General features: G+C 34.1%; 1 protein-coding gene across 2 annotated transcripts; it reads right to left on the bottom strand.

Annotated features, from left to right (window-relative positions):
• Window positions 1–1,166: 1,166 nt before the first annotated feature.
• Window positions 1,167–6,672, bottom strand: LOC7483513 (heat shock 70 kDa protein 14). 2 transcript variants are annotated; one of them, XM_002304151.4, is made up of 10 exons: window positions 6,527–6,672; window positions 4,595–5,823; window positions 3,567–3,794; window positions 3,367–3,462; window positions 3,060–3,278; window positions 2,730–2,924; window positions 2,499–2,645; window positions 2,239–2,388; window positions 1,981–2,111; window positions 1,167–1,837 (listed from the first exon to the last, which is right to left on the bottom strand). In XM_002304151.4, the coding sequence occupies exons 2-10, from the start codon at window positions 5,762–5,764 to the stop codon at window positions 1,597–1,599; spliced, it is 2,577 nt and encodes an 858-aa protein (XP_002304187.1). In that variant the 5' UTR covers window positions 5,765–5,823; window positions 6,527–6,672; the 3' UTR covers window positions 1,167–1,596. The 2 variants fall into 2 exon arrangements, with proteins under 2 accessions (XP_002304187.1, XP_024452847.1); XM_024597079.2 differs by having other exon boundaries at window positions 6,401–6,628.
• Between the last annotated feature and the right edge of the window lie 4,270 nt (window positions 6,673–10,942).

Raw genomic sequence — 10,942 nt, 5'->3', positions numbered from 1 at the left:
TACGTAATGAAATTGTAGATAGTTTAATGGAACAATAAAAAATATTTTATATAAGTATTATTTATTTCATGATGTAATAGCAGTAGTTAAATCTACAATATTTAAATTAAAAACCATCAATATATATATATATATATATATATAGATAACCTCAATTTTAATCACAGTTTTAACCAAATATATATAAATATCAAACCAACCTCAACCAAAAGTACTTTTTACAAAATAACTTTTTTAAATCACAATCACAAAAATTACCACAATACCAAACACACTTAAGAGCCCGTTTGAAAACGCGGGCCAACCCGCGTTTCTAAAAAATTCAAAAAATATCTTTTGCTAAAAAATAATTTTTTACATGTTTTGGATCGTTTTAATATACTAATGTCAAAAATAATTTTTAAAAAATAAAAAATATATTATTTTAATACATTTCAGCACAAAAAAATATTTTAAAAGATAACCACAAACATACTCTCTATCCAGCCACACCCCCATTCTCTCGATGAACAAGACATGGCAAGTGGATTGTGCATTTAATGCACAATCATCGTATACCCACTAACCATTCCAGAAAAGGCCCCCCTAACCATGCAAATCAGCTTCATCTTGCGCCAAAAAAAGAAGAAGCAGAAATCACTGACTCCCAGCCACGCCCAACCATGTCACCACTGCCGAAGGCATTCAAGGAATAATACCAATTAAAACCCCCCGCCAAGCCATCAAAAGCTTCAAAGAGCTAGGGATAAGCCAACAAAGACTGGAGAAATCGGGAGAAGAGACACGAGAATCTTGGCGAGATCCACTGCTTGAATCCACAGTAGAATATACCTCACAGGCCACTGTGAATCTGATATCTTTTAGCTTTTGTTATAATAATTATAAAAATATAATGATAACAGCCTTTGTAGAACTTTTTGTCGTCATGATGCAAGCAACAAATGTTTCGGATTTCAGACATTTAAAGGCCGTTAGAAATTATTCTACACAGCATTTCTTTCAAAAGATTAAATTAAATTAATTTTTTTATATATTTTTAAATCATTTTAAAATATTAAGATAAAAAATAATTTTAAAAAATAAAAAAAATAATTTGCACACTTCCAAACTCTTAACTCAGAATCTAAAATTTTGGAATCAAGACAAAATAGAATCAGGCAAACTGCTTTGTAAGCAAAGTTAGAAATTTATAATACGAAAAATGAGAAAACAAGCCAATATTTAATGCTGAGGATATCCTACAGACAAAAAGGGCAAGAAAAAACGTGGACAATTAAAACACCGATCCAAGGAAAAAAAAAAAAAAAAGAGAGTAAACCTCGGTCTCTCCCCGACAAATGTCAGGGCAAAAAGACCTTTAAAGTCTACAACTTTCTCTTAAACCCCTTCTTTAAAACCGGATTCTAGAGACTAGCTCTCGATAAAATTGGTAGACCACCCAATCTGAAGGCTTTACAGATAAAAAGGCAAGAAAGACCTCAAAGACCCCACATTCTCGCATAATGTCAGCCCATCAAATAGTCCGTCTCAGGCTCCTTATAGTTCATACAGAGGAACCAAATTTCTTAATTTAAAACGGCAGGGAGCTGCATGGAATTATGCAGCACCAGAGGCAGTCTCTGGCTTGTCTGTCTCCATTGGTTCTCCAGAAGCAGGTGGCACCTCACCACCGGCAGCTCCGGCAGTCTCATGGGCACCTGCGTTAGCATTGGGGTCTGCATTTGCATCTCCTCCCTGCTGTTGTTCGCTACCCTGAGATGGTGGGGTTGCTGGTGTCTCAGGAGTGGTTGGTTTGGCTGGTTTTGGTTTTGGTTTTGTCATTATAGGCCTGCAAAACCTGCAGAAACAAACATTCTATTCTTAATGCTGACCAAATTCTCACCCTATTAAGGCGAGGAAAAGCAGCTGGATCTTTGCCAAATAGTATCAGATAAGTTCCCCGATGAGAAAGCACTTGAAGTGAAGATAAAACAACAATACCTATCAAGTGCCTCGGCCTTCTTTCTCACATCAGCTGACAGAAGAACTGGAGTAGCATGCTTGGGAAGTGAGTCCTGGTGTTGCTTTTTCTCTCTTAACCAGGCTTCAGCTTCAACACACTCATTCAATACCTATCACATATCAATCAAGATAGCACCTTTAGTTGACACTTTCACCACAAAAAACAACCATGTACAAAGATCTAATGAGCTTTCACCACAAAAAACAACCATGTACAAAGATCTAATGAGCCTTTACCTTCTGCTTTTCTGCCATGTCAATGTGATCGAATTTAAGATCACCAGACATTGCTGCCTCTCTGTAACTATTAATACAATAAACAAGTTGATCAATCACAGATCCCCTATCTGTGTACTCCTTGTACCGCTCTTCAATAGGATCACCTTGCTGCAACCATTAACATCATTAAACATGCACATGAGCAAAAACCAAACACCCCCTTTCTCACAGGGTAAGGAGAATATGTCGACAAACACACTTTGAAAAAGAGTCCTTACTTTCTTGAGCTCCTCAAGCTTGGCAATGTAAACACCTTTGGTTTCATCTTCACCATCTTCATACAACCAATCCTCTGTCTCCTGCAGTTTAGCTGTGAATCCCTCCCTCTCCAGATCAGGAACAAATTCATGGTATTTGTCACTTAACTGAAATTACAAAAGCATAGTTAACATCTCACTTTTGGAAGGGTGCTAAAAAGTCATCCAATAGAGTAAAAGATTAAACTCTACCTTGTTCCTCATATCGTAGACATAAGCTTCAACAGCATTTTTCTTATCTTTTGTTTCCTCCATAACCCGGTCTTGCAATGCCATTTCGTATTCTTTTTCTAGTAACTTTTGCACTTCTGCTGCTGGTATTCCGCCATAAACCACCTCTGACACAGGGATATTTGTTTTCTTTACTTTCTTTTTGGGAGCCTCAACCTGAAGCAAGGGAAAAGGTTATTATAGAAACATCTATGAAAACGTGTATCAAAAGGAAAAGTTGTTCTCCGAGATTATGACTGCACAACTGAAACCTAATGTATGAAGATTCCTAAATTGTAGGGGCTAACTGACCTTGGTATCAGTTTCCATTTGTGTTGGCTTGTCAGACTCAGGAACCCCATTTTCAGTCCCAGATGCATCAGCAGCTGCTTTTTCATCTTGCATGTTGTCATCTGCTTCATTAGGGCCTGTAGTGGTGGCATCACTGAGAGATTCATCAGTATCCATCTTGGTAGGTTCCTTTGCTGGCTCTTTCACAACAGGAACTTCAACCTCTTCTTCCTCCAAAAGCTGACATAAGCATAAAACAATTGAGGTTTGGTACGTATATCACTACAAATAAGCTCAATTAGAATCACAACCACTCTGCAGGACTTACTGTTGCTGATTCAACAGACACAATCCCATGTAGACTCAAACGGACTTTCACCTTCACTTTTGCACGTTCACTTTTTGTACATTGGAAAGGACCGATCTGCAAGTCAAGTTCATATGACAAAGTGTAACACTAAACTTAATGCCCTTAAGATCACATAAATTAAAAAATTGTGACTTGAATACTGCATGCTGACTTCGTACCGTATATGTACTGATCTTAGCTGGTGCCTGCAATTCACTGACATCAGAATATTGTACATCAATGGAGAACGTCCCTGACCTATAGAATGTCAAAGCCTTGATACTAGGGATGGGATTTCCCTTGGGGAAGACAATTGTGCCCTGTTGATGATCTGCTGCTCCATTCTGAGAATCTAGCGCCCCACCTTTCCATGATACAGCAATTGAAAATGGGAAGCATTCATGGACCTGAAAAGGGAACAATCAACAATTCAAGCAAGCAATGCACCTCATAGAATTCTGATTACTGAGAACCAGAACATAGGCAAACAGAAGGACATGAAGTGACAGATAATGTTGCCATGCCCATAAACATTTGCCATCCATAATGACTCAGAAGTGTCCACAATAACTTGTACAACGCATCTATAGCAACGCACAGTGATACAAAACTGCATAAGACGACCAAAGAAAACTAAGGATATAAACATGAAAGTTCCCAAAAGACCCACATCTCAGCACAAGCACACACATTCACATGTGCACAACAGTGGGACTAACTACATTAATAACGTACAAGAGATTTATAACAGGAGACAGCTATTAAAGTTTGCAATATAACCCTGCTGATGACCTTAACTACAGATTTTTCTCTCTTCTTTTAGATTTTATCAATTTTATGCTGGGTTTTATCCTCTAAACATGTAAAGCATTATAGAGGTCAAGTTTGGCAAACAGAACCATACAAGAAAGCATATGAACAATGAAAAGAAAAAACAGATTTTGCCCTTTCATCTTTTTCATTGGAGAAAATGTATAGCAACCAGGACGTATAACCTTGCCAGTTTCCTTTTGCCTTCGTGAAATCTTAACAATGCAAGGATTAAAAAAGTTCCAATCCCAACATTTAATAAACAAGACATATAAGATGCCAAAGTTGAAGACTAGGTGAATAATATCACATGCTATGATCAAGTTAGGGAAGTTTAACACCAAAATATCATATCATAAATATGAGACTAATAGAAAACAGGTTAAGAGAATTATACCTGGAAATCTCGCACTTTAAAAGTGGGACTGAGAATAGCACACTGCAGTGCACATCCCCTGGAAACACATTCACTAGCATTCATTGTACGCCTAGGTTCCTTTCCAAAGAACTCGGTCAAAATCTTCATTACGGCAGGTATGCGAGAAGCAGAGCCAACCACTTCAACCATATGAACATTCTCAACTGCAAGTCCAGCATCTTGAAGTGCCTTCTCCAAAGGCCTCTTCACACGCTCCAATATCGGAGTACTAATTTGTTCAAACTCTTCCCTCTTAATGACGCCTCTGACATCCTTCTCATCCATTAAGCATTCAATATTAAGAGGTGCCACGGGGTTGGCACTAAGGACCTTCTTCAGCTTCTCACAAGCAGCCCTAAGCCTAAGGCATGCTCTCGCATTCTGGAGAACATCAATGTGATACTCTGCCTTAAACTTGGTGGCGAAGTGGTGGAACAGAGCCTCATCAAAATCTCTACCACCCAAGGACCGATCATAAGAATGAGCCAAAATCTTAAGTTGACCTTTCTTGAATCCAGCAATGCACACTTGCAGGCTGGCATGTCCAACATCAACAAAAGCAACATTCAATTGGTCGTTCTCAGGCAAGTCAGTCTTATAAATACCATAAGCCAGTGCTGTAGCTGTGGTCTCATGCATCAAACGGAGAGGATGCAATTCAGCAATTGTGGCTGCATCCAAGACGGCCCTCCTTTGAAGGTCAGTGAAATATACCGGAATACCAATGCAGCAATCCACCACTGCTGCATTCAGATTTTTCTGAGCAATGATTTTCAAATCTGAAAACACCATTCCCAAGACTTGGGTAGGTGTGAATGTCCTCATCTCACCCAAGTACTGAGCGTGAATTAAAGGAAATCCATCGGGACCTTCAGTGACTGTATAAGGAAATGACTTCAGATCCCTTTGCAATTCAGGATCAGAAAATGGGCGCCCAATTAACCGCTTAATCTGGGAAATTGAGTTTTTGGGGTTCATCATAGTGGAGGCAGCCCCCGCAGTCCCAATGAACCGCTGTTTGTCACCGAAACATACAATAGCAGGAGTCTCACGCTTGGATTCATCATTAAGCACAACATCAATCCCTCTTTGCCTCGCAACAGCAACAAGGCAGTTCTCATTACCAAAATCAAAACCCACCACACTCATGATTGCCAAAAACAATTACCGATTTATAAATCAGTTATCCCTATAAGTTATGTGGCAACCTGCAGAAAACAACAATAAATCAAAAACAATGCCACTAAAAAATAAGAAAAAATAACATAATCATCACAGAAGATCATCGAGCAATGCATGAATCAGTACCAATAATCCCAACAATCTTAGAATCAGAGTAAAACACAACATTATAAAGTCCCAATGAACCCAAGACTAGAACCAGAACACGCACATTATCAAAAAGATTCCTACTTTTCTTTATTTTACATTAGATAGAAAACATAAAAGGCAAGCACACAGCCTCAACAAGTAGAAAGAAAACTACAACTTCCTACCATTAGCATGAGGCACTACCTGCAAAACCCTTAAACCCATTTTGAATAAATAAATCCTTCAAAATAAATAAATTCAATTACTAATTCATGAATTATACCACAAATAAGCCTAAAGACATCATAATAGTTTGTTGCTATTAATTATTATTCAGTAACTGAAAACAATAGGAAAATAATTGAAAAAATAATCAACTGAATCTAACAGAGAGAGGCTCGATCAAAAACAAAACACTACGATCAATGAAAAAATTATAAATCTTTTGAGCTAAACCTAGAAATAGAAACTCACAGATCTATAAAGAAGGTTGAAGAGAGAGAGAACACAAAATCAGAGATTTGATAGCTAATTGACGAAACGCTGTTCAAGGCGTGTTTAGAAGGAAATAAATATAGGGTTATTGAGAAGGCGTCGTACCTTTGAAAAGCAGATGGAAGGTGAGAGAGAGAGGGAGAGAAGTGTTTGGGTGGTTCTAGAAATATCTTTTCGTTATACAAGAGAAGAGAAGGAGAGGAGGGCTGCTTCTTTTTCTCCTTTTGGTTTTCAAAGGCTTTGGCTTGGGTTTGTTTATATTCTGTGGAAATTTCCTTTTTTTTTCTTACTTTACTAAATTTTTTATTTTTTTTGTCATTTATTTTTAAGTTCTTCAACGAAAAAAACAAATTTATATTTTTAAAATTTTAAATTAAATGTAATATATATATATATATATATTAAATTTGAAATTTTGTACAATATATCCGTTTGGAAACACTATTACACCAATAATATAATTTGTATTTTTCATTTAAAAATAAATATAAGTTATACTGCCTGTGCAACTATGTTACCAAACGTTCTTTAAATATATGTTTTTCTTATAATATAAATCAATTTTGCAAGGTATTTTTTTGGAGTTATTAATAAAAATAAAAAGGTATTTAGAAGTTATTATACATTGTAAATTTATAATAAGAAATTATAATATAGTTCGATTGGTGGGGACGAGGACTTGAGATGAGCCCGTCTGAACAGAAGTGGAGAGATGTCTAGACTCTAGAGTGTGTGTGTGTGTGTGTGTGTGTGGCTATTATTTTTTCGTGGTTCTAGAAACATCTACTAGTACGTGGAGTTTTCGTAATGGTATACTGTAGTCTAGAATTTGTTTGACTTGTTCTGCTACATGTCATGGCTTTTTCTAAATATAAAATAATTTTAATTTTTTAGATGAATAATGAAATTAAAAAAAAATAAAAAAATAAGGATCAAAATTAAAAATAAAAATAAAAATAAATTTTTAATTGAATAGTAAAATTGAAGAGAAAAATCAATTTAACAAAAAGCTAAAAATAAAATAAAATAAAAGAGTATCAAATTGAAAAATATAGTATACGGCAAATTAGAATTGAAGGATATAATTGATAGCATATAAAACTTCTATAAAAAAGCCAGGAATAAAAATCTAAAATTAAAAGAATAAGAACTGAAGTAGAAATTCCAACAATAAAGAGGAGCAAGTTGTAATTTTTAAGGAGAAGAGAAAAAAAAATAAAAAACTCACCGATGATAAATTAAACAACCACTGCCAACACAGGTCGCCGCCAGCAAGAAAATGTGACGGCGCTTCCAACGACACGGTGGAAGGATATTTTTGGATGCCGAGAGGTGTCACACATGCCCTACCTTTTTGCTTTTATTTTTTCAAAGTTTTTATATTTAGTCAAATATCAAATTGCCTCTAAAATGACTTTATAATAACAAAAAAAAAAAACCATTGTAAAAATATAAAAAAACTCTTTAACACTAATTTTAAAATTCTTGTTTTTTAGGGCATTTTGGTCGTTTTACTATGCTTTTTAATTTTTATATTTGGTCAAATATAAAATTACCTCTCATCTGACATTATAATAACAAACCAATCATTGTAAAAATTAAAAAAAAAATGCCCATTGACACCAATTTTAATTTTTTTGCTTTAAAATGTATTTTGATCGTTTTACTATGCAATTAAAATAAAATAAAAAACTTATTTGTCACTGGTCAATTTGACAATGACTAATGGACTATGTGAAAAAACTTCAATGCCCTTGAAAGCTAGTATTAAATTATTTAGGTGGAGGGACAAAATCATCATTGCAATGTTCTAATAAAAGCAAATAGGTATGGATGAATAGTATTTTTCAGGCTTTATCTTTTGACAGTAACATTCTTTAATTTGCATCTCATATCATTTCTCCAAATATTCTTTAATGTTTAAACACCAAACCCTATGAAAATCAATTTAATGCACTCTCTCATGATTGATCCAAAAGCTTTCATTTTGGTTATTTGTATTTATCCAGATAAATACAAATATTTAACATGTATGCCTAAAATATTTAAAATAAAATAGAAAATGTAAAAGAAAATTATAAACAATTACATGAAAACTAATATTTTAAATTAAAATTGCAAAATCTAAAATCCGAAATACTAATTGATTTTAAAACCAATATTCAATAAAGCATACACTAATTTGCTTAAACCTTGTGAAGGTACAAAACCAATTAATTGTTACTCGTTCTACACGCAACAAAATGTTTTCTAACAAGGTCTTTGAAATACTTGGAATTGAATTCAATTTCAATAGCTGCATTAATTCTTATGTTTAGAATCCTTTTAAGGATATTAATTTGAATTTCAAATGGAATTCAAATTATAAAAAAATGGGCACCCTCTGATTTACACCCTTCGTTCCCTCACCTAAAAGCTCGACCTATGGTTACTCTTTATATCTTTCCTTGCCCACGTATCTTTATTTCTAATCGCTCCCTTAGCTTACAAAGTCTTGATCTTAGATGATGTTATTTTTGGTAACTTCCAACATGTTCTAGTTGTTGGTAGAGTGCTTAGTAGCAATTAACATAATATCAATCAAATAAGTTTTTATTTTGTCTTGAGTAGTATCTTTTCCCTGGACATAAAGACTTTACACATAAAAAAAGAAGCAATAGTAAGCAACAATTGTAGGGTTTTGAGAGAAAAAAATAGGGGTATTTTTGAAATAATATTTTTTATCTTGAATTACTGTAGCAAATTAGAGGGTCTCCCATCTAATTTGTCTTTGCCTATTTTTTTTATTATTTGAATTCCAAATGAAATTCAAATTAATACCCTCAAAAGAATTCTAAACACTTGAATTGAATTATCCATTGAAATTGAATTCAATTCTAAGGGTTCCAAACAGCTTGTAAAGTAATTCTAAATCATAAATACTATTCAAAAAATACCCCTCTTTTTTTTTCTCTAAAAAACCCTAAATGTTCAAGTTCTTTGTTCATTATATACTAAATTTTCCCATGAAAATTCCATGTTTATTTCTTAGGGAAATATAACTCTTGTTGTTGCCTATAATCCTTCTACAATCAACATTAATATTAGCAACAATTGATATTGTTGATCATGCTTTGACAGGTCTAGAGCATAGTTATGTAAGGTTGTTTATCCAACTACTTGATAGAGATTAGATGAATTCATTACTAGTATTTTTAGTTTGTGTACTCTAGTGCTATGACATATTTGCAAGAAAGTATATTTAGTTAAAAGACGTGGCCTAGCCCAAACAACTTGTAGTACAAAAGAGCTATGAGAAAATCTTGGTAATACTTAGCATGTAGTAATTTACACCTGTATCCATTTTTATAGCACGATAAACAATACATGTACATCATCCCTCACCAAATCCACACTGCCCAGTAGCTATTCCACATACTTATGCTAGTAATGAGGAAAACATTATAGAATTTCTTTTATGCCACATCTCAAAGTTTATAAATTTGAATGCCCAATATCTTATTTTCTTATTTTAGTTTGCCACTATAATGGACACGTTGTTTCTCGTAATATTTGTTATAATATCTATGTTATGAAATATAAAAATCATATATATTTATGGAATAAGGTTTTTTGGTGGTTGGAATATGGATTGGTTAAATGTCTCTTTAAATAGTTTCATTCTCTAGTGTTAAGGAAAACTCTCTTGATGAATGTCTATGTGTATCTGTAAAAAGTCTTTTTTTAGGATGTTTGAAGATCATCCGAAGGTAAAATCAATAAACTTATAGAAAAAAAATGATAAATATGCTTAAGGAGCTTTAAGTTATGAAATTTAGGTTGTTCTTATGTTGGAATTATATCTTTTTAATGTAGAAAAACTCGAACCCTTTACCTGGTAGTTCAAGAAGTATTTATAGCTCTTGATCTTTGTCTTTTTCTTGTGTAGGGGGGCTGAAGATTAATTTTACCATGATAACATTTATAAGGGATAAATATCTTACACAAACATTAATGAGGGATAGATATCCCTTACACAAACATTAATAGGGAGAGATATCTCTTACACAAACATTAATGAGGGATAAATGTCTTTTACACAAGCATTAATGCTTATTAATAGGGATAATATCTCTTACACAAGCAAGAAAGAGAAAAGAAGAAAAAATAACCCAAAACATGTCTTTGGGTTTAGAAAGGAGACCAAGATCTATCCTTTGGGGTTAGGCTCGAGTGGTGCACCTGAGCCCACAAGGAGTCGTTAGGTGTGCCTAGCATCTGGGCATTTGAGACCTTCAAAGGTGTTTTGGAAATGGGCCAAAAGAAATAGGTCATGAATTTTATGGGTTTAATGTTAAAGAAAAATGGATAAAATCTTGATCCATCAGTAGCCCTTCAAATCTGTACGGTATTTTTATTGGAGAGACTTGATAAAAATATTATTTTGCTTTCAACATTTCTTTATATAAGAAAAGTGGGGGCATCTCGAGGTGTTTTGTTAGAGCTTGTACATGTTAGATGACATTCATAGCTAAAATATTA

The sequence above is a fragment of the Populus trichocarpa genome, chromosome 3 (genome assembly GCF_000002775.5).
Source record: "Populus trichocarpa isolate Nisqually-1 chromosome 3, P.trichocarpa_v4.1, whole genome shotgun sequence".
Taxonomy (NCBI): domain Eukaryota; kingdom Viridiplantae; phylum Streptophyta; class Magnoliopsida; order Malpighiales; family Salicaceae; genus Populus; species Populus trichocarpa.
The sequence above is the reverse complement of the archived record's forward strand: the minus strand, read 5'-3'. Positions and strand labels throughout refer to the sequence as shown.

What these genes read in the sequence shown, in the direction of transcription:
- LOC7483513 (XM_002304151.4), bottom strand. Translation starts at nt 5,764, where the DNA reads ATGAGTGTGGTGGGTTTTGATTTTGGTAATGAGAACTGCCTTGTTGCT. An exon ending in TGTCTGTTGAATCAGCAACA is followed by an intron (nt 3,279 to 3,366) that starts GTAAGTCCTGCA and finishes TGCTTATGTCAG; the next exon opens with CTTTTGGAGGAAGAAGAGGT. An exon ending in TCTACGATATGAGGAACAAG is followed by an intron (nt 2,646 to 2,729) that starts GTAGAGTTTAAT and finishes TTGTAATTTCAG; the next exon opens with TTAAGTGACAAATACCATGA.